The sequence below is a fragment of the Monodelphis domestica genome, chromosome 2 (genome assembly GCF_027887165.1).
Source record: "Monodelphis domestica isolate mMonDom1 chromosome 2, mMonDom1.pri, whole genome shotgun sequence".
NCBI classification, from domain to species: Eukaryota; Metazoa; Chordata; class Mammalia; order Didelphimorphia; family Didelphidae; genus Monodelphis; species Monodelphis domestica.
In genome coordinates, this window is record NC_077228.1 from 126,153,481 (window position 1) to 126,178,116 (window position 24,636).

At 35.6% G+C, this 24,636-nt stretch overlaps 1 protein-coding gene across 4 annotated transcripts in view; it reads left to right on the plus strand.

Moving 5' to 3' along the window:
• The window catches only part of SPATA17 (spermatogenesis associated 17), a 446,142-nt gene that overhangs the window by 99,342 nt on the left and 322,164 nt on the right, over positions 1–24,636 (plus strand). For all 4 annotated transcript variants that reach the window (XM_007481412.3, XM_056815953.1, XM_056815952.1 and 1 more), the window contains exon 5: positions 14,564–14,667. In XM_007481412.3, the coding sequence (XP_007481474.1) occupies positions 14,564–14,667 (104 nt within the window). The remainder of the gene's footprint in view (positions 1–14,563; positions 14,668–24,636) is intronic.

Below are 24,636 nucleotides of genomic sequence, written 5' to 3' on the forward strand. Positions count from 1 at the left end.
TGGATGGTTTTTCTATCATTGAACCATAATTCCATTCTTGGCATAAATCCTGCCTGATCATAATGAATAACCCTCATGATCACTTGCTGGAGTCTTTTGGCTAGTATTCTATTTAAGATTTTTGTATCTATGTTCATTAAGAAGATTGATCTGTAGTTTACTTTTTCTGATCTACCTTGCATTGGAATCAGTACCATATTTGTGTCATAAAAGGAATTTGGTGGAAATCCTTCTTTGCTAATTGTATCTAATAGTTTGTATAATATTGGGATCAGTTGTTCTTAGAATGTTTGAAGGAATTCACTTGTGAATCCGTCTGGTCCTGGGAATTTTTTCTTAGGGAATATTTTGATGGCTTGTTCAATTTGTTTTTTTCTGATATGGGGTTAATTAGTATTCTATTTCTTCCTCTGTTAATCTAGGCAATTTATATTTTTGTAGATATTCATCCATATCACCTAGATTGCCATATTTATTGCCATATAATTGGACAAAATAGTTTTTAATGATTGCCTTAATTTCTTCTTCATTAGAGGTGAGGTCTCCCCTTTCATCTTTGATATTGCTAGTTTGATTTTCTTTTCATTTTTATCAGATTAACCAGTACTTTATTTATTTTATTTTGTTTTATTTCAAAGTACTAACTTAAAGTCTTATTTATTAATTCATTAGTTCATTTACTTTCAATGTTATTAATTTTTCCATTAATTTTTAGGATCTCTAATTTAGTTTTAATCTGAGGATTTTTAATTTGTTTGCTTTCTTGTTTTTTAATTTGCATGACAAAGCCTTTGAACTTTTCCCTCCCTAATTTGTTAATATATATCCTCAGAAATATAAATTTACCCCTGAATACTGCTTTGGTGGCATCCCATAGATTTTGATAGGATGTCTCATCATTCTCATTCACTTCAGTGAAATTATTATTTGTTTCCAAGATTTGTTCTTTAACTAATTGATTTTGGAGAATCATATTATTTAATTTCCAATTAATTTTTGATTTACCTTTCCATGTACCCTTACTAATTATTCTTTTTATTGCATTATAACCTGAAAAGGTCACATTTATTATTTCTGCTTTTTGCACTTGTTTGCCATGATTCTATGCTCTAGTACATGGTCAATCTTATTACTGTACCATGTGCTGCTGAAAAGAAGATGTATTCCTTTTTGTCCCTATATATTTTTCTCCACTTACCTAATGACTCTAATTTTTCTAAGATTTCATTCATGTTGTTTACCTCTTTTTATTTATTTATTTTATTTGTTTTATCTAGATCTGATAGAGGAATGTTCATGTTTTCCATTAGTATAGTTTTGCTATCTTTTTCGTCCTTGAACTCCACTAGTTTCTCTTTTTGAAATCTGGATGATATACCAACTGGTGCATACATGTTGAGTACTATTATTTCTTCATTGTTTATACTGCCTTTTATCAGGATATAATTATCTTCCCTATCTCTTTTAATCAGATCTATTTTTACTTTGGCTTTGTCAGATATCATGGTTGCAACTCCTGCCTTCTTTTCTCAGTTGAAACCCATCAGATTTTGTTCAAGCCTTTTACTTTTACCCTGTGTCTGTCTACCTGCCTCATGTGTGTTTCTTGTAGATACCATATGGTAGGATTTTGGTTTCTAATCCATTCTGCTATTTACTTCCATTTTATGGGTGAGTTCAACCCACTCACATTCAGAGTTATGATTACCATGTGTGTATTCCCCAACATTTTGATATCCTCTCCTTGTTTTTCCCATTCTATTATTGCTATTTACTTTTTCAGCTAGTGCTTTGCTTTTAATCATTCCCCCAATCCCCACCCTTATTTTACTTTTTCCTTCTCAATTTCCCTGTAGAGTAAGATAGAATTTGATACCTGTAATGGACCTAACTGCACTTCCCTCTCAGAACTGATTTCACTGAGAGTAAGGTTTAAGTATTACCTATTAACTCTCTCTTCCTCTCCTTCTTATAATACTATCCCTCCCCTCTTCTTTCCTTGTGTCTCTTTGTGTGGTGTAGATTATCTGATTTTTTTTATTCCCTCAAGTTTCTCTTGGTTCTATCTTCTATTCCCTGACCTTTCTCTCTCTCTCTCTTTTTTTTGCATATCAACTTAGAACATTCTGTACCCCAACCTCAACCAATGAATAGTTCTTCTACTTACTATAATAGTGAATGCAATTTTTTTTATTTGGTTAGTTTCAAACATTATTTGTTGTTTAAAAAAATCATTTTCTATTCCTCCCTCCCCTCCCCTACTCCCATTCCATAGGTGATGTGCAATTGCCCTAGGTATTGCATGTTCCCTTGATCAGAACCCACTTCCATGTTGTTGGTATTTGAACTAGGATGTTCATTTAGAGTCTATATCCCCAGTCATATCCCCTTCGACCTATGTCATTGAGCAGTTGTTTTTCTTTGGTGTTTTCACTCACAGTTTTTCCTCTGAATGTGGATAGTGTTTTTTCTCCTGTATCCCTCTGGGTTGTTCAAGATCAATGCATTGCCACTAATGGAGGAGTTTATTACATTCGATTGTACCACAGTGTATCAGTCTCTGTTTACAATGTTCTCCTGGTTCTGCTTCTTTCGCTCTGCATCACCTCCTGGAGGTTGTTCCAGTCCCCATGGAATTCCTGCAATTTATTAATCCTTTTGAGCACAATAGTATTCCATCACCAACATATACCACAATTTGTTCAGTTATTCCCCAATTGAAGAGCATCCCCTCATTTTCCAATTCTTTTACCACCACAAAGAGAGCAGCTCTGAGTATTTTTGTACATGTCTTTTCCTTTATTATCTCTTTGGAGTACAATCCTAGCAGTGCTATGGCTGGATCAAAGGGTTGACAGTCTTTTATCACCCTTTGGACATAGTTCCAAATTGCCCTCCAGAATCTTTGGATCAATTCACAATTCTAGCAGCAAGGAAATAATGTCCTAATTTTATCACATCCCCTCCAGCATTCATTAGTTTCCATAGCAGTCATGTTAGCCAATCTGTTAGGTGTGAGGTAATACTTCAGAGTTGTTTTGATTTGCATCTCTGTTGTTATAAGAGATTTAGAAAATTTTTCATGTGCTTATTAATGGTTTTGATTTCTTTGACTGAGAACTGCCTGTTCATGTCCCTTGCCCATTTTTCAATTGGAGAATGGCTTGATTTTTTGTACAATTGGTTTAGTTCTTTGTAAATTTGAGTAATTAAACCTTTGTCAGAGGTTTTTGTTATGAACATTGTTTCCCAATTTGTTATTTCCCTTCTGATTTTGGTTATATTGGTTTTGTTTGGGTTTGTCATAGCCTGTTTTACTGAGGTCCCTTACCCCAAGTCTATTCCATTGATCCCCCTTTCTGTCTCTTAGCCAGTACCATGTTGTTTTAATGACCACTGCTTTATAGTATAGTTTGAGATCTGGGACTGCAAGGCCACCTTCCTTTGTATTTTTTCACTATTTCCCTGGGTATCCTTGATCTTTTGTTCTTCCAAATGAACTTTGTTTTGGATTTTTCTACTTAAGTAAAGAAATTTTTGGAAGTTCAATGGGTATGGCACTAAATAAATAGATAAATTTGGGTAGAATGTTTATTTTTATTATGATAGCTCATCCTACCCATTAGCATTTAATGTTTTTCCAATTGCTCTGGTCTAGTTTTAATTGTATGGAAAGTGTTTTGTAGTTGTGTTCATATAGTTCCTGTGTTTGTCTCAGGAGATAGATTCCAAAGTATTTTATATTGTCTAAGGTGATTTTGAATGGAATTTCTCTTTCTAATTCCTGCTGCTGTGATGTGTTGGATATATATAGAAATGCTGATGACTTATGTGGGTTTATTTTGTATCCTACAACTTTGCTAAAGTTGTTGATTATTTCTTCTAGCTTTTTAGTTTATTCTCTAGGATTCTTTAAGTAAACCATCATATCATCTGCAAAGAGTGATAGCTTGGTCTCCTCATTGCCAATTTTAATACCTTCAATTTCTTTTTCTTCTCTAATTGCTACTGCTAGTGTTTCTAGTACAATATTAAATAATAGAGGTGATAATGGGCATCCTTGTTTTACTCCTGATTTTATTGGAAAGGCTTCTAGTTTATCCCCATTGCATATGATGTTCGCTGATTGTTTTAGATATATATTGTTTATTATTTTTAGGAAAGGCCCCTCTATAAATATAATTTTTAGTGTTTTCAATAGGAATGCGTGTTGTATTTTGTCAAAGGCTTTTTCTGCTTCTATTGAGATAATCATGTGGTTTTTGTTGGTTTGCTTGATGAAATGGTCAATTATGTGGATTGTTTTCCTAGTATTGAACCATCCTTGTATTCCTGGTATAAATCCAAGATGATTATAGTGAATAACCCTCATGATCACTTGTTGGAGTCTTTTTGTAGGATATTTTTAGGATATTTGCTGTATCCTGTTTTTTTGTTTTTTGCTAGTATCCCGTTTAAGATTTTTGCATCTATGTTCATTAAAAAGATTGGTCTGTGGTTTTATTTCTCCATTTTTGATCTGCCTGGCTTTGGAATCAGTACCATATTTTGTCATAAAAGGAATTTGGTAGAACCCACCCTTTGCGTATTATGTCAAATAGTTTGTATAGTATTGGGATTAGCTGCTCTTTGAATGTTTGATAGAATTCACTTGTGACTCCATCAGGCCCTGGCAATTTTTTCCTAGGGAGTTTTTTTATAACCTGTTCACTTTCTTTTTCTGATATGGGATTTTTAAAAAATTCTATTTCTTCTTCTGTTAGTCTAGGTAATTTATATTTTTGTAAATATTCATCCATATCACCTAGGTTGGCATATTTATTGCCATATCATTGGGCATAATAGTTCTTAATGATTGCCTTAATTTCTTCTTCATTAGAGGTGAGGTCTCCCTTTTCATCTTGGATACTATCAATTTGGATTTCTTTTTTCTGTTTTTTAATTAGATTGACGAGTACTTTGTCTATTTTATTTGTTTTTTTCCATAGTACCAGTTTCTAGTCTTATTTATTAAATCAATAGTTGTTTGACATTCAATTTTATTAATTTCTCCCTTAATTTTTATGATCTCTAATTTGATTTACTTCTGGGAGTTTTTAATTTGTTTGCTTTCAAGTTTTTTTGATTTGCATGTCCAATTCATTAACTTCTGTCCTCTTTAATTTGTTAATATATGAACTCAAGGATATAAATTTTCCCCAGAATACTGCTTTGGCTGCATCCCATGAGGTTTGAAAGGATGTCTTATCATCGTCATTGTCTTCAGTGAAATTATTAATTTTTTCCTATCATTTGTTCTCTAACTAACCGATTTTGGAGAATCATATTATTTAATTTCCAATTAAATTTTAATTTGGCTCTCCATGTACCCTTACTGATCATTATTTTTATTTCCTGAGGATCTGAAAAGGTTCCATTTATTATTTCTGCTTTTTTGCATTTGTATACCATGTTTTTATAACCTCATATATAGTCAATCCTTGTGAATGTACCATGTGCTGCTGAAAAGAAAGTGTATTCCTTTTTGTCCCTATTTATTTTCTCCATATATCTATTAACTCTAATTTTTCCAAGATTTCATTCTCCTGCTTTACCTCTTTATTATTTATTTATTTATTTTATTTATCTGAATTTGATAGTGGTAGATTCAGGTCTCCCACTAGCATAGTTTTACTATCTATTTCCTTCTTCAGTTCTTCTAGTTTCTCCATTAGAAATTTGGGTGCTATACCATTTGGTGCATACATGTTGATTAATGATATTTCCTTATACTCACTTTTATCAGGATGTATTTACCTTCCCTATCCCTTTTTAATGAGGTCTATTTTTACTTTGGCTTTGTCAGATATCATAATTGCAATTCCTGCTTTCTTTCTATTGCTTGAGGCCCAATAGGTCTTGCTCCAACCTTTAATTCTGAGCTTGTGAATATCTACCCACCTCAGGTGTGTTTCTTGCAGACAACATATGGTAGGATTTGGGATTCTAATCCACTCTCCTATTTGTCTACATTTTATGGGTGAGTTCATCCCATTTATGTTCAAAGTTATGATTATCACTTGTGAATTCCCTAGAATTTTGCTATCCTCTCCCAGTTCTGTCCTTTCTTCTTAATCAATCTCCTTAATCCCCTCCCTTGATATGCTTTCCTTTCTGGTCCCTCCCTTTTTTTTGTTCCCTTCTTTTTTTTTTATTAGGGTCTGTTAAGTTCCCTACCTCCTCTCCTACCCTCTTTTTTTGTACTCCCTCCTCCTACCTCCCTTAGTTTACCCTTCTCCCTTACCCTGTAGGATAAGATAGAATTCAGGATCTGAATGGATCTAGATGATCTTCCCTCTCAGAGTTGATTTCACTGAGAGTTAGGCTTATTTATTACCTATTAGCACTCTCTTCCTCTCCTTCTTATAAGAGTTCCTTCCCCTCCCCTTCCCATGTCTATCTTTGTGTGACAGAGATTATTCTATTTATTTCCATTTCTTCAAGTATCTCTTGGTAGCATTATCAATTCCCCCATCCTTTTTATTTTCTTTTTTTTTGTACATATCATCTTCTAGCCCTTCATGCTCCAATCTTTCTCTGTGAGGGATTCTTCTAATTATATAATTTTGAATACAATTTTTGAGCTTTACAAATAACTTTTTCCCCATATGTTAATATATATGTGTATATATATATATATATATATATATATATATATATATATATATATATATATAATTTGATCTAATTGTAGCCCTTATAGCAGAGTTTGAATATAGAAAAAAACATTTTTCTCCTTTTCCCTTTCTTTCATATTTACATTTTCATGTTTCTCTTGCTCTTTGTTTTTGGATATCTAATTTTCCCCAGAGTTCTGGTCTTTTCTTTACAAATACTTGGAAATCTTCTATTTTGTTGAATGTGTGAAAGCTGCCAGGTCTTGTGTGATCCTCATTGGTGCTCTTTGGTATTTGAATTGTCTCTTTTTGGCTTCTTGTAGCATTTTCTCTTTAGGTTTAAAGCTTTGGAATTTGGCATTTACATTCAGGGAGTTGTCTTTTCGGGATTTAGTGTAGAGGCTATTCTATGAATTCTTTCAATTTCTATTTTGCCCCCTTGTTCTAGAACATCAGAGCCATTTTCTTGGATAATATCTTGTATTATGATGTCAAGATTTCTGTTTATTTCTGGATTTTCAGGTAGACCAATTATTCTCAGATTGTCTCTCCTTCCTCTGTTTTCCTGATCTGTCACCTTCTCAGTGAGATATTTTATGTTTTCTTCTATTTTATTAGTCTTTTGACTTTGCTTTATTAATTCTTGCTGTCTTCCAGTTACCTAATTCTGGTTTTTTGTCCCTCAGATTGTTGTATTCTCCTTGCATTATTTACCATTTTTCATACCAGAAGGCTTCCATTTTTTTGATAACCTCCAATTTAAATTCTTCAAGAGCTTCAGGACAATTTCCATTTCTTTTGCAAGGTTTTGGAGCACTTATTTGGTTTCCTCTTCTGCTATTTCCTCTGTAGTCTGTATTTTTTACTCTGTAAAAACTATCCAAAGTCAACCCCTTCTTCTTGCTTTTCTTGGTGTTGGGAAGTTGTTTCTGGGCACTGTTTTCCATCTCTATGGCTTTTCCTTCCCTTTCCAGTCAGAAATCTGAGTGAGGAGGGATGGCTCTCTGTGTATGGATCTAATGATCAAGGCTTTTGCCGCAGGCAAGCTCTCAATTCTCCACAGCTGGACTACCTTCCGGGGGGTGCCCAAGGTCTGCGCTCCCCTGCCTGCTGGCTTTTCAGATGTTACTGCTCTCAGGGCTAAGTCCTTGGTGGTCTTAGTCAACTCCCAAGATCTATAGGTGCCCCTTGCTCACTTCAGGGTTGCCCTTCACACACTCATTGATTATGGCACACTGATTCTGAGTGCCCAAGATCTGAGCTCCCCTGCCCGCCTGCAAGGGTTTCAGGTGTTACTGCTCTCAGGGGTAAGTCCTTGGTGGTCTTAGTCAGCTCCCAAGACCTGGAGCTGCCTGTTGCTCACTCCAGCGGTGCCCCTTCCTCACTTGTTGATTCTGGTGCTCCCTGACTTTAACTCTGGCTCTGTAGGTGTGGTGGGGGAGGGTAGATCAGCTCAAGTTTGGGTGGGAGCTTTTTCGTTCCCTTATAGTGTGGAAATGCCCAAATCCCAAGTACCTTCAATGCTACGTCCTACTGTAGAGTCACTCTGTTCTTATAAGGATGGCTTTTTTTGGGGGGTATTTTGAGGTTGTCTATATTGTTGAGTCTGAGTAGTGTAAACCTTAAAATTTCTTAGACTTATAAATGTTGGAAATTTCACCATTGGGAAATTTCATACTTGGAAAATTTCTTACTGATAGTGTATTGGAATGTGAACCCCATTGGCATGGGAGGTTCCTTCTCCTCCCTTCTTAAGATTACTTTAGGACAGAAACCTTTTGCTGAACAATGGAAAGGGCTTTGACCTATGCTTAAGCACAGAACAGGAATTTCTTTGAGTCATGATTGATTTTAGAATTGATACAATAGAGATACTTGGAATGACAGAATCAGGTCTTGGAAAATACAATTTCCACCCCACTCAGTCCTAACAGGATTTAGGAAGGGCTGCAGCATAGATCAAAATTTAATTATTTGAGAATATGACCTCCAACAGACATGTGCAAAGCCCAGACCTCTGGGCGGTCCTGGGTTAAGCTAGAGCCACCATTGGCACAGGGAAAATGATGGACAGTGATTGGTAGCTGTGAGAACTGAGGGGAGGGAACTTGGATGGTTTCCTTAAAGATAGAGGGGTCTGAGGACTGAGGGGGGTGGTTGGAGAGTTTTGGCTCTGGGTGTTTGGAGAGGTGCTCTGAGAAGCTTGCTCTGAAGGAAGCTGAAGGTGGAGCCTCTGAGACTGTTTCTCCATTTTGGTCACGTGAGTAATAGGGACTGATCTCTTTTCTTTGCCCCAGCTATCTAAGGGCTTGGGCCTTTTGGCCCAGCCTAAACAGAAGGGGTATTTAAGCCCTATTCCCTTCTCTCCCCTTTCTCTCTCCCTCTCTCTCTCTATCTCTAATTCCTTTCTTCCTCCTGTCTGTAATTAAACTCTATAAAAGGTTATTGGCTGACTTGAGTTTTCATTTAGGAATTACATAGCTGAATTCCTTGGCGACCTTAAATTAATATATATCAGTCTTTTAAAAGTGATTTCCTTGTCACAGTAGGGGAAGCGAGCTGTGTCTAATCTCCCGCCATGCTTACCTAGAACATAAACACAATTTTTGAAAGTTACTAATAACATGTTTCCATATAGGAATATAAATAATTTTATCTTATTTAAGAGCTCAAGGAAGAAAAGCATTTTTTCTTTTCCCTCTCTTATTTACTCATTCATATTTCTCTTGATTGTTGTGTTTAGATGTAAAAATTTCCACTTAGTTCTGATATATTGGAAATCTTACATTTTATTGAATGCCCATACTTTCCCCTGAAAGTATATAGTCAGTTTTGATGGGTAGGTGATCCTTGGTTGTAGATCCACTTCTCTTGCCTTTCTAAATATTATATTACAAGCCTTGTAGTACTTTAGTGTGGAAACTGCAATATCTTGTGTAATCCTGATTGTTGCTCCTTGATATCTGAATTGTCTCTTTTTGGCTTCTTGTAAAATTTTCTTCTTAGTTTGGAAATTCTTGAATTTGGCCATTAACTTCCTGGGGGTTATCTTTTGAGAATTTAGTGTAGAGCATGACTATTGGCTTTTGCGATGCCTATTTTGCTTTTTTATTTAAAAACATCAGGACAGTTATTTTGGATAACTTATTGTATGATGTCAAAGTATCTGTTTATTTCTCAGTTTTCAGGTAGACCAATGATTTTCAAATTGTCTCTTCTATACCAGTTTTCATGGTCAGTTATTCTGTCAGTGTGATATTTCATGTTTCCTTCTATTTTGGTCAGTCTTTTGACTATGCTGTATTAATTTTTGCTGTCTTGAAAGATCATTGGTTTCTAATTGCCCAGTTCTCATCTTTAAAGATTGGTTTTCCACTATAATCTTTTGATTTTCCTTTTTCATTTGGTCTATCCTGCGTTTCATGGCTCCCAGCTATTTAATTTTGGTCTCCAATTCACTTATCATTTCATTTGATTTCTGAGCTTCTTTCTCCAATTTGGAGTTTCTGTCTTTTAACTGTTATTTTCTATTTGGACTATTTCCCACTATTCTTGCCAAATGTCTTTCATCTTTCTCATAATTTCATATTTAAACTATTCAACAGCTTGTGACCAATTTCTATTTTTTTGGGAGGTTTGAATGTTTTTACTCATTTTTCATCTCCTGTTTCCTTTGTAGTCTAAATTTTTTTCTCTATAAAATTATCTAGGGTTAGTGTCTTTCTCTTGTTCTTTTTGGTGTTTGAAGGTTGTATTTCTTGGGAATTGCTGGCCATTACTATACTTGTTTTTCCTTGCCTTCCCAGTGAGAAGTCAAGCAAGGAGGGCAGTCTTTCTGTGTATGGAGCTACTGAACATGGTTTTTGCCTGAGGCTACTTTTACAGTCTCCATGCTTCTACTGTGTGCTGTCCCTCTCCACTCTCTCTCTCTGTGCCCAAGCTGCACTCTTCAGCCTCCTGGGGTCTCAAGTCTAGGTGCTCTTAGGGGTAACTTCCTGGTCTTCTTGTTCAGCTTCCAAGGTCCTAGAGATTGCCCCTCACTCTCTCTGTTTCTAGCAAGCTGTCTCTGACTCTGGTACCATAGTTAGGATGGGGAAGGGTTGATCAGATCACATTGTGTTGGGAGCTATTTCACCTTGTTATAGTGTGGAAATAGAGAATCTGAACTGGGTTGTTTTAAACCTTTTGAGGTAGTCTATATTGATTGGTGGTTAGGAGAGGAATAGTCCTGCTTCTATGCCGCATACATCTTAACCCCTAATTTAATAATATATGCACTCAAGGATATAAATTTCCCCCTGAGTGCTGATTTGGTTGCACTCCATAGATTTTGATAGGATGTCATCATTGTCATTTTTTCAATGAAATTATTCTTTCTATGATTTTTTCTTAAACCAACCAATTTTGTAGAATCATTTTATTTAATTTCCAATTATCTTTTGCTTTGCTTCTCCATGTATGTACCCTTGCTAATTATTATTTTTATTGCATTATGATCTGAAAAGTTTGCATTTTTATTTCTGCTTTTTTTGCATTAGTTTGCCATGTTTTTATGCCTTAGTCAGTCTTTGTGAATATGCCATGTGCTGCTGAAAAGGTGTATTCCTTTTTGTCCCCGTTTATTTTTCTTCATATATCTATTAACTTCAGTTTTTCTAAAATTTTATTCACATCTCTTTCCTCTTTCTTGTTTATGTTTTTATTTGATTTATCTAGATCTGATAGAGTTAGGTTCAGTTCTCCCACTAGTGTAATTTTATTATCTATTTTGTCCTTGAGCTCAACTAGTTTTTCCTTTAAAAATTTGAATGCTAAACCATTTGGTTCATACATTTGAGTACTGATATTTCCTTATTGTCTATTCTGCCTTTTATCAGAATGCAATCATCTTCCCTATCTCTTCTAATCAGATCTATTTTTACTTTGGCTTTGTCAGATATCATGATAGCAATTCCTGCCTTCTTTTTCTCAGTTGATGCCTAATAGATTTTGCTCCAGCCTTTTACTGTTACTCTTTGGGTGTCTACCTGCCTTATGTGTGTTTTTTGTAGACAATGTATGATAGGATTTTGGTTTCTAATCCACTCTGTTATTTCCTTCCATTTTATGGGTGAGTTCATCCCATTTACATTCAGAGTTATGATTAACACCTGTGTATTCCTCATCATTTTGATTTCCTTTCCTAGTCCTACCCTTTATTCTTTCACTATTTCCTTCTATACCAATGTTTTGCTTTTAATCAGTCCCCCTAATCCCTACCCTTATTTCACTTCTCTTTCCACCCCTCCCTTCTTATTACCCCCTTGTTATTTTTTTAGAGTCTATTAAATTCCCTCCCTTTTTGTACTCCCTGTCCCATTCCTCCCCCCCTGGGTTTTTCCTTCTCAACTTTCCTGTAGGGTAAGATAGATACCCCAATATATCTAGATGCTCTTCCCTCTTAGCATTGATTCCGTGGAGAGTATGGTTTAAGTATTGCCAATTAAATACTCTCTTCATCTACTTCTTATAATAATATTCTTCCCCTCCCTCTCCCTATTGCCTCTTTATTTGGTATAGATTATTCTATTTTTCTTATTCTTTTAAGTTCCTCTTAGTGCTATTGTGCTATCTTCTATTCCCATCCCCTTTTTTATTTATTGTATATCATTCTAAACCACTTAGTAACCCAACCTCTACTTGTGAATAATTATTCTAACTACTATAATAGTGAGTACAATTTTTGACAGTTATAAATAACATTTTTCAATATAGGAATATACACAATTTCACCTTATTGAAGCCCTTAAAAAAAGACAAAAATTTTCCCCTTTCTTTCTTATTTATCTTTTTCATGTTTCTCTTGATTTTTGTGTTTGGATGTCAAACTTTACATTTAGTTCTTGTCTTTTCTTTATAAATACTCGGAACTCCTCTTTTTTTGTTAAATGCTCATACTTTCTCCTGGTAGTATATAGTCAATTTTGATGGGTAGGTGATCCTTGGTTGTAGGTCCAATTCTCTTGCTTTCTGAATATTATATTCCAAGCCTTTTTGATCCTTTAGTGCGGAGGTCACCAGATCCTGTGTAATTGTAATTGGTGCTCCTTGATATCTGAATTGTTTCTTTCTGTCTTATAATATATCCTCTTTGGCTTGGAAGCTCTTGCATAATTTCTTGTAATATGATGTCAAGGTTTCTTTTTGTTTCCAGGTTTTCAGGTAGGCTCATGATTCTGAAATTGTCTTTTCTAGCCCAGTTTTCCAGGTCAGTCATTTTCTCAGTGAGGTATTTGATATTTTCTTCTATTTTGTCATTTTTTTAGTTTGCTTTATTAATTCTTCCTGTCTTGTGAGATCATTAGCTTCTACTTGCCCAATTCTGATCTTTAAAGACTGGTTTTCAGCTATGATCATTTGTTTTTCCTTTCTGGGTTTGGTCTATCCTGTTTTTCATGGTTTCCAGCTGTTCAATTCTGGTCTCCAATTTGCTTATCATTTCATTTTATTTCTGGGCTTCTTTTTTTCAAAGTAGGAGTTTCTGACTTTTAAACTGTCATTTTCTTTCTGAACTATTTCTCACATTTCTTCCAAAGTTTCTTCTATCTTTCTAATTTGATTCATCATTTCAAATTTGAGCTTCTCAAGAGCTTGTGACCAGTTTCCATTTTTTGGGAAGGTTAGGATGTGTTAACTTCTTTTTCTTCTTCTGCTATCTCTGTTGTCTTGAATTTTTCATCATAAAAATTATCTAGGGTCAAGGTTTTTTTCTTGTTTTTTTTCTTGTTTGTTTTGTTTGTTTTTGGTAGTTGTGGATTGTAGTTCTTGGGTGTTGGTGGCAATTGTTTACTTCCTTCCTGGTCAGAAGTATAAGCAAGGAAGGTGGGCAATCTTTGTATTGAGCACCAGAGAGGCTTTTGCCCTGAGGCTATTTTGGGGCCTCCTCAATGTCTGCTTTGTGCAGCCCGTCTCTGCCCAATCCCCACATTTCCTCAGCCTCATAGGGTCCCATGTCTTATTATTCTCAGGAGTTAGTCTGTGGTGTCCTCAGCCATCCCCCCTGAGAGTAGAGGTTGCCCCATGCTTGCTCCAACTCTGGAGTCATAGGTGTAGTGGGGGGGGGAAAGGTGGGGAGTGATGAGCTCACACTTTGGTGGGAGTAATTTTCCCCTTTTTAGCATGGAAATACCCAAACTATCCCTACCTTCAATCCTGTGCCCTACAGTGGGGCCACTTCACTCATCTGATTTTGGTTATTGTCCTTTTCAGGCACTTTATATTGATCAGTGGAGAGGAGAGGAAGAACCTTGCTCTTATTTGGGGGCCATCTTAATCCAGAAGGCCCTTTTTTGGTTGTTTTTAATTAGGGAAGCAGAGTAATTTCGTGGATAAAGAGACTGACCCACAGTTAGGAGAACCTAAAGCAAGTCTCTCATACTTAGAAGCTGTGTGATTGAGAAATTCATTTAACCCCTGTTTACCTCAGTTTCTTAATTTGTAAAATGAGGATAATAATAGCACTTATCTCTTGGGGTTGTTATGAGGATCAAATTAAATAATAATTTCAAATTGTCTAACAAAGCACAATATTTTACTCATTATTATTGTCTTTACTTTCTATGATTAATTTAAGAATTTAAAATACAATAAAACATATTAGAAATCTATTTTGAATGTGTAAAAGCAAGAAATATTTTAAATAAATCTACCAATTAAATCTTTGATCAAAACTAAGGTACTATTTTATAAGTAAAAGTCATGATTATATTGAATATAAACTAAAAAACATTTTTATTCAACATAAATATTTTGGCACCAATATTTGCTTTGCAATATCAAATCTATAATTTATGTTTTATATAAGTCTATTTTTATAAAAAATAATTTAAAATATATACAATAATAAAATCTATATTTTATATAAACAGATTCAGAAGCGATGGAGAGGATTTAAGATACGGAAATACTGCTTTAATTATTATTATTTGAAGGAATATCTGAGAGCTATTTCTGACACCAATCAAGCAATCAGGTAAGAAAAATAAGTGTGAAATCTTTTCTAAAAGCAAATGAAAATAGTATAATAATTTCAATTTGCCCTAGCTCATTTCAGAATTATTAACTAAATAGGGACAAAAATACTAAATACATTCTATTTTGTTCATGAATAATTGTCCAATGACATTTAAATAATGTTTTAAGTTTTGTCTGATTATGTCATCAGCCTGAAGATGAAATTAACATTGATAGTATTAGTATGTTACTAACATATTATCTAATGCTAACTTCCCAAATGTATATTTTCTTAAAAAGAATTTGGTGAATAGGTCTGGGACATATTTTTAATTAATAATTTTTAATCATTCCAGTTTCATTCAGTTTCAAACAATTACATTTTCCATCTATACAGATTTCTTCTTAATCAGATGAGTGAGTCAGAAAAGACTCCATGGCTCATGATTATATTTTGTTATCAGGGTGATAATACCCTTGCTTAGGATCATCTTTCCCTCATCTTTCCCTGATCTGCCATTCTAGTCTTCCCCTTAATGTCTGGCTCCTGTTTTCATGATATTCATGATGAAAAGTTTCTTCTAACTTGGAAAAATTACTCTTCCTGTTAGCTCTTCTGATAATATAAAGGTACACATATTTTCCCTAGATCTGTGGTTTCCTTCATTTGGAGAACTACCTCCACTCATGCATGTTGGCAGCTCCTCTTTAACTTAACAATCACAGATAGTTTGGAACATTGTGAAGTTAAGTCAATTGTCCATAGTCACACAGATAATAGATATGAGAGAAAACAATTAAATCAACATCTTTCTCACACCAATTCCAACCGCATTAGCTTCTAGATTATGTAGAATCACACATGAATACACAGATATGAACATACATGCATATGTGCACAGTGCATGCATACATGTGTGTAACTGGAATTTTACAAAGGCCTGAGATATTTTGTGTGCTGCTGCTTTTGTGGAGGGAAAGCTGATTCCTAATTAATAAAGAATATACCGAGACAATGTTATAATAATCAAAGCTGAGATTTGCTCTTTCTTAGTCACATGTAAAAATATGTTTATTCATGTTTATTTTCTGGTATATCCTATTTGTATAATTTTTCTGATTTCAGTTTCTGTAGACAAATGTTTGCTCCTTATTTGTTATTTGTTTTAGTCATTTTTATTATTAGAATTATTAGAAAGGTTATTGTATACTAACACCACCATGTACCTGACTTTTGTTCAGAACCAGACTTGTACCCCTAAGTTAGAAATATTTAAGGGAGACAAATCATTTTAGTGAATTATCCCTCTTAGAAATAGGTTGGAGGGAGGACTTCCGATCAAGATGGCGGCTTAGAGAAAGCTAAAGTTCAGATCTCCAGAAACCCTTCCCTACCGAACTCAAACTATATGCTCCTAGGGCACCAAAATTCAAAACGATCAACAGCATAGACACCAGGAATACTCCTCCTGGACCTGGATCAAAAGGTACGCCCCCCCCCCCAAAAGCCAGAACCCGAGATCACTCGGACCTAAGGGGTAGGCAGAAGGAAGGTCCCAGGACCCATCCTCCCCAACCCAGAGTGCCGAGTCCAAGGCAGCAGAGGGAACCTCAGAGCAACAGGGCTGGCTATTCTGAAGGCCTCTTCTTGAAAACAACCTGACTCAGACAAGGGGGCACCCAACACAGACAGCAGGGAAACAGAGAGAGATGGGCGGAGCCTGTAATCCCCTGGCTGGATCCCTCCATCCGAGTCTCACGGAAGGTCCCTGCCTCAAGGCATACTCAGTTCAACCCAGGGAAAGCCAATCTTATCAGGAGTCCTCAGAGCTCCAGGAAGCCGCAGCGCCTCACCCCTCAGAGTGCTGGCTCTTCTGGCTGGCTAAGGCACAGAAACAAACACCCGGCGGAAAGGGCCAAGCCAGGCTCAGAGTGTGGAAGTAAGGCAATGGAGAAGCATTGGGAGGAAACCGAGGAGGGCAGTAACATGGAAACACCAGCAATTCCTGGCTTCCCCTGGAAGACAGAACAACAACTGCATAGAAAGGACAATCTGTCTAGGGCTAAAACCTCTGAACACCAGACAGAGATAAGAAAAGCTAGTCCTCCCCACTCAGATAGAGATGGCAAACTCCACAGAAACACAAAAAAAACCAAAATTCCACAAAATACAAGAAGAAGGGGGCAACTTTGGACACATTTTATGGAGCAAAAATACAAAATACAGAGGAGATAGAAGAAGAAACACAAGCAAATGCTCGGAAACCTTCCAAAGGAAATGGAAACTCTCCACAAACCCATGAAGAATTTGAATCGGAAAGGATCAAAAAAGATGGAAGCCCTCTGGGAGGAAAAGTGGGAAATAATGCAAAAGAAATTCACACGTCTACAAAACCAGTTTGACCAAAGTGAAAAGGAAAACCAGGCTTTAAAAGTCAGAATTAGGCAACTTGAAGACAATGAGCAAGAATTAATAAAGGAAAGCCAAAAGACCAAGAAATTAGAAGAGAACATAAAATATCACACTGACAAGGTGACAGACTTGGAAAATGGAGGAAGAAGAGATAATTTAAGAATAATTGGACTTCCAGAAAAGCCAGAAATAAACAGCAAACTTGGCATCGTAATACAAGAGATAATCAAAGAAAATTGCCCAGAGATCCTAGAACAAGGGGGCAATACAGCCACTGACAGAGCTCACAGAACACTCTCTACACTAAATCCTCAAAAGACAACTCCCAGGAATGTAATTGCCAAATTCCAAAGCTTTCAAACAAAAGAAAAAATCCTACAAGAAGCCAGAAAAAGACAGTTTAGATATAAAGGAATGCCAATCAGGGTCACACAAGACCTTGCAATTTCTACTCTGAATGATCATAAGGCATGGAACATGATTTTCAGAAAGGTAAGAGAGCTGGGTCTTCAACCAAGAATCAGCTATCTAGCAAAACTGACTATATACTTCCAAGGGAAAGTATGGGCATTCAACAAAATAGAAGATTTCCAAGTTTTTGCAAAGAAGAGACCAGAGCTCTGTGGAAAGTTCTATATCGAAAAACAAAGAGCATGGAATACCTGAAAAGGTAAATATGAAGGAAAGGGAAAAGGATAAAACTTTTATCTTTTTCTTTTATTCAAACTCTCTTCTATAAGGACTACATTTATATCAATCTATGTATACTAACATTTGGGGAAAATGTAATGTGTAAATAGGGGGAAAAGAAAGACCAAATAGAATAATCTTTCTCACACAAAGATTCACATGGGAAGGGGAGGGGAAGAAAATTCCTATAAGAAGGAGAGGAAGAGAGATTTTACTTAAACCTTTCTCTCAGGGAAATCAGCTCTGAGAGGGAAGAACATCCAGATCCATTGGGATCTTGATTTCAATCTTACACAACAAGGGTACAGAGAAGGGAAAATCAAGGGGGGGGGAAAGGGGAGAGAACACAAAAAAGGAGGGAAAAAGAGGGGGGAGGGGAGGGAACAAAAAAGGAGGGACTAGAAATGGAAACATATCAAGGGAGGGGACAAGGGGGACTGGTTTAAAGTAAATCACTGGACTAAAAGGTAGAACTGAAGAAAAAAGGTTAGAATTAGGGAAGGATATCAAAATGCCAGGGAGTCCACAAGTGACAGTCATAACTTTGAATGTGAATGGGATGAACTCACCCATAAAATGTAGCTGAATAGCAGAATGGATTAGAATCCAAAACCCTGCCATATGTTGTCTTCAAGAAACACACATGATGAGGGTAGACACCCACAAGGTCAGAATTAAAGGATGGAGTAAGACCTTCTGGGCCTCAACTGACAGAAAGAAGGCAGGAGTGGTAATCATGATATCTGATAAAGCCAAAGCAAAAATAGGCCTGATCCAAAGGGATAGGGAAGGTAATTATATTTTGTTAAAAGGGACTTTAGATAATGAGGAAATATCACTAATCAACATGTATGCACCAAATAATATAGCACCCAAATTTCTAATGGAGAAACTAGGAGAACTGAAGGAAGAAATAGACAGTAAAACCATATTAGTGGGAGACTTAAACCAACCATTATCAAATTTAGATAAATCAAATAAAAAAATAAATAAGAAAGAGGTAAAAGAAGTGAATGAAATCTTAGAAAAATTAGAATTAATTGACATATGGAGAAAAATAAATAGGGATAAAAAGGAATACACCGTCTTCTCAGCACCACATGGCACATTCACAAAGATTGACCATACATTAGGTCACAGAAACATGGAACACAAATGCAGAAAAGCAGAAATAATAAATGCAGCCTTTTCAGACCACAAGGCAATAAAAATAACGATCAGTAATGGTACATGGAAAACCAAATCAAAAATTGATTGGAAATTAAATAATATGATACTCCAAAATCGTTTAGTTAGAGAAGAAATCATAGAAACAATGAATAATTTCATTGAGGAAAATGACAATGGCGAGACATCCTTTCAAACCTTTTGGGATGGAGCCAAAGCGGTAATCAGAGGTAAATTCATATCCCTGAGTGCATATATCTACAAACTAGGGAGAGCAGAGATCAATCAATTGGAAATGCAAATAAAAAAACTCAAAAGCGATCAAATTAAAAACCCCCTGCAGAAAACCAAACTAGAAATCCTAAAAATTAAGGGAGAAATTAATAAAATCGAAAGTGATAGAACTATTGATTTAATAAATAAGACAAGAAGCTGGTACTTTGAAAAAACAAACAAAATAGACAAAGTACTGGCAATCTAATTAAAAAAAGGAAGGAAGAAAAGCAAATTAACAGCATCAAAGATGAAAAGGCGGACATCACCTCTGATGGAGAGGAAATTAAGGCAATCATTACAAATTACTTTGCCCAATTATATGGCAATAAACACACCAATTTAGGAGAAATGGATGAATATATACAAAAATACAAACTGCCTAGACTAACAGAAGAGGAAATAGAATTCTTAAATAATCCCATATCAGAAAATGAAATCCAATAAGGCATCAAAGAACTTCCTAAGAAAAAATCCCCAGGGCCTGATGGATTCACCAGTGAATTCTATCAAACATTCAGAGAACAGTTAATCCCAATACTATACAAACTATTTGACATAATAAGCAAAGAGGGAGTTCTACCAAACTCCTTTTACGACACAAACATGGTACTAATTCCAAAACCAGGCAGGTCAAAAACAGAGAAAGAAAACTATAGGCCAATCTCCCTAATGAATATAGATGCAAAAATCTTAAATAGGATACTAGCAAAAAGACTCCAGCAAGTGATCAGAAGGGCCTCCACCATGATCAAGTAGGATTTATCCCAGGGACGCAGGGCTGGTTCAATATTAGGAAAACCATCCACATAATTGACCACATCAACAAGCAAACCAACAAGAACCACATGATTATCTCAATAATGCAGAATCTCAATGCAGAAAAAACTTTTGATAAAATACAACACCCATTCCTATTAAAAACAATAGAAAGCATAGGAATAGAAGGGTCATTCCTAAAAACAATAAACAGTATATATCTAAAACCATCAGCTAATATCATCTGCAATGGGGATAAACTAGATGCATTCCCAATAAGATCAGGAGTGAAACAAGGATGGCCATTATCACCTCTACTATTTGACATTTTACTAGAAACATTAGCAGTAGCAATTAGAGAAGAAAAAGAAATTGAAGGCATCAAAATAGGCAAGGAGGAGACCAAGTTATCACTCTTTGCAGATGACATGATGGTCTACTTATAGAATCCTAGAGATTCAACCAAAAAGCTAATTGAAATAATCAGGATACAAAATAAACCCGCATAAGTCATCCGCATTTCTATATATCTCCAACACACCTCAGCAGCAAAACTAGAAAGAGAAATCCCATTCAAAATCACCTTAGACAAAAAAAAATACAGGAATCTATCTCCCGAGAAAAACACAGGAACTATATGAACACAACTACAAAACACTCTCCGTACAACTAAAACTAGACTTGAGCAATTGGAAAAACATTAACTGCTCATGGATAGGACCAGCCAATATAATAAAAATGACCATCCTACCCAAACTTATTTATCTATTTAGTGCCATACCCATGGAACTCCCAAAAAATTTCTTTACTGATTTAGAAAAAAAACATAACAAAGTTCATTTGGAATAACAAAAGATCAAGGATATCCAGGGAAATAATGAAAAAAAAAAACACAAATAATTGGGGCCTTGCAGTCCTAGACCTTAAACTATATTATAAAGCAGCAGTCATCAAAACAATTTGGTACTGGCTAAGAGACAGAAAGGAGGATCAGTGGAATAGACTTGGGGCAAGCGACCTCAGCAAGACAGTATACGATAAACCCAAAGATCCCAGCTTTTGGGACAAAAATCCACTATTTGAAAAAACTACTTGGAAAATTGAAAGACAGTGTGGAAGAGATTAGGAATAGATCAACACCTCACACCCTACACCAAGATAAATTCAAAATGGGTGAAAGACTTAAACATAAAGAAGGAAACCATAAGTAAATTGGGTGAACACAGAATAGTATACATGTCAGACCTTTGGGAGGGGAAAGACTTTAAAACCAAGCAAGACATAGAAAGAATCACAAAATGTAAAATAAATAATTTTGACGACATCAAATTAAAAAGCTTTTGTACAAACAAAACCAATGTAACTAAAAACAGAAGGGAAATAACAAATTGGGAAAAAATCTTTATAGAAACCTCTGACAAAGGTTTAATTACTCAAATTTATAAAGAGCTAAATCAATTGTACAAAAAACTATGCCATTCTCCAATTGATAAATGGGCAAGGGACATGGATAGGCAGTTCTCAGATAACGAATTCAAAACTATTAATAAGCACATGAGGTGTTCTAAATCTCTTATAATCAGAGAGATGCAAATCAAAACAACTCTGAGGTATCACCTCATACCTAGCAGATTGGCTAACATGATAGCAAAGGAAAGTAATGAATGCTGGAGGGGATGTGGAAAAGTAGGGACATTAATTTATTGCTGGTGGAGTTGTGAACTGATCCAACCATTCTGGAGGGCAATTTGGAACTATGCCAAAAGGGCAACAAAAGAGTGTGTCTACCCTTTGATCCAGCTATAGCACTGCTGTGTCTGTACCCTAAAGAGATAATGGACAAAAAGACTTGTACAAGAATATTCATAGCTGCACTCTTTGTGGTGGCCAAAAATTGGAAAACGAGGGGATGCCTATCAATTGGGGAATGGCTGAACAAATTGTGGTATATGTTGGTGATGGAATACTATTGTGCTAAAAGGAATAATAAAGTGGAGGAATTCCATGGAGACTGGAACAACCTCCAGGAAGTGATGCAGAGCGAGAGGAGCAGAACCAGGAGAACATTGTACACAGAGACTGATACACTGTGGTATAATCGAATGTAATGGACTTCTCCATTAGTGGTGGTGTAATGTCTCTGAACAGTCTTCTGGGATCTAGGAGAAAAAACACTATTCATAAGCAGAGGATAAACTGTGGGAGTAGAAACACCTAGGAAAAGCAACTGCCTGACTACAGCGATTGAGGGGACATGACAGAGGAGAGACTCTAAACGAACACTCTAATGCAAATACTAACAACATGGTAATGGGTTCAAATCAAGAACACATGTGATACCCAGTGGAATCACGCATCGGCTATGGGGGATGGGGGGGAGGAAAAGAAAATGATCTTTGTCTTTAATGAATAATGCTTGGAAAAGATCAAATAAAATATTATAAAATTTTAAAAAAAGAAATAGGTTGGAGGTCCTTTTTCTTATTGTGCACATATATCTATATCTATATACTATTATAAAAGTTTTGAATACAGAATGGAATTAAGAAATTTTCATCTTCTTTCCCATATCTAGCATTTAACAACTTAAGATATGAAAATAACCTAATTGTAATTGTGATGCTAGAAATAAAATCTGAGTCTCTTCCTTTTTGGTCCAGTAATTCTGTAAGAGAACCAACTCATTCAATCCTAGTTGCAGTTTATTTATATGGCTATGAAAGAGGAAAGAGAGTGAGCAAATATCTGTTAATGTTAAGTACCTACTATGCACCAAACAATGTATTAAATACTCTATAAATATTATCTCATTGGAGATATGAATTCAAACTTTGCTATGAATGACTTTTAATTCAGTATAAAGAAAAGTGGGAAGACTGCCAATCACCTCTCTCTTACAAAATCCCTAGGATAACTAATTTTACTCCTCAGAGACAGCTAATAGCAAGCATATTCCGCTTTATTATGATTTTTTTAAAAAAGGACATCCCAATTAGGTAACTAGTTTTAATATTATTAGAATTTGGAGATTTCAGTGACCTACAAGGTTAATTTAAATTACCAAGGTGATATGACTGCCAAAAAAAGTAATGCAGTTTTATATATTAAAAAGGAGACTTGGTGGCTATAACAAGGCAGCTGATAGTCCCACTGTATTCTGTTCTTGTTGTTGCTCAAATACTTAATTGTGCGGAACTGTTAGTATTGCATTTTCATAAGGATACTGATAAATTGGAGAGCCTTTTGGATGCACCCTCAGAAAAACAAAGACCCTGAGATCATTGCATACAAGTATCAGTTAAAGGAATTGGATATTTAGCTTGCAGAATTGGTATTGGGAGGATATTGTAGATACTTCTATAATGTTTGAAGCACTGTCATATAGAAGAGGAATTAGATTTATTCGGTGTGGCCCTAGAAAAAGGATTAGGAGCAATGGATTAAAGCTACTGAATAACAAATCTAACTTTGATGAAAGAAAAAATTTCTGAACAATTAAAATTAGTCAAAGTCTGACTTTGGAGGTAATGAATTTCTCATCATTCTAAATCTTCAGGCAAAACTTGGATGGCAGACTATTAATCTCGGTATTAATCTAGATGGTCTTTGTTTACCTTTTAAATCTGAGATTTTATGTCTGTCTGAGTTTGTGAGTTTGTCTATTTTAGTTACTGAGTTCTCAGAGTGATCTCATTATAATACACTTACCTATAAAGAATAAAAGCCACCTGCACCTAGGAGAGTCATCAACACCTACATCTAGGTCTGTGATTACAAAGTTATGGTACATGTGCCAAAGATAGCATGCAGAGACCTCTCTGAGGGCAAATACACCATCACCTGCCAGACTTAGTTACTAGAAGGGCAGAGGAACTTGGACACACCTGCTCCCCTCCCCCTCTCCAGGATGCCTCCACACCCCTCTGCCCAGCAACCCGATGGAATCACTCCCTCCCCTGAGTAGAGAGGCTGGGCCATTCCCCTCCCTTTCTCCCTCTGCTGTCTGGGGTAAAGGGGTGGGGCATTGTCAAAGGGGTGGAGGAGCATGGCACACATTGTCTAAAAGGTTCTAAAAGGTTTGCCATCATTGATCTAGGACAATCTCACAATGAGCAGGCTCGATTTCATTTTGTAAGCTGTTGTGTAGGTGCCAAAAATAGAACATCTTAGTTACTATCAGCTTGATTTGCTAATACTTTTCATTTGTATTTACTGCAAATTCAGTTTATATATATATATATATATATATATATATATATATATATATATATCAATTAGGTGATTAGAATTATTCACTTGGCTAAGAAACTACATTTCTCTCTTCTACTTTATGAGTTCAAGTTCAAATTACATGAACATATAGATAAATGTCTGTTTTTATCATCTTCATCAATTTTGGTATCTTGTTAAATATGAAGCACTGACTTCAGGGCACCATGTTAGTAGTGTATATTTGCACAGGTTTTTCCTTATATTTATTAAAAATGGTTATTTTAATGTTCTGTTTCTATTCTAATAGTGCCCGAACTGAAGTTAGGGTAAACCTCTAGCATTGGTTCTCTCCTTTTCCTTTCCACATTCTTTCATTTAGTGAACTCCTAAGTGCCCATGGATTCATTTAATGTTGCTATGCTGATGAATTCCCAATCTATCTATTCAGTCCTAGTCAATCTTCTGAGTTTCAGG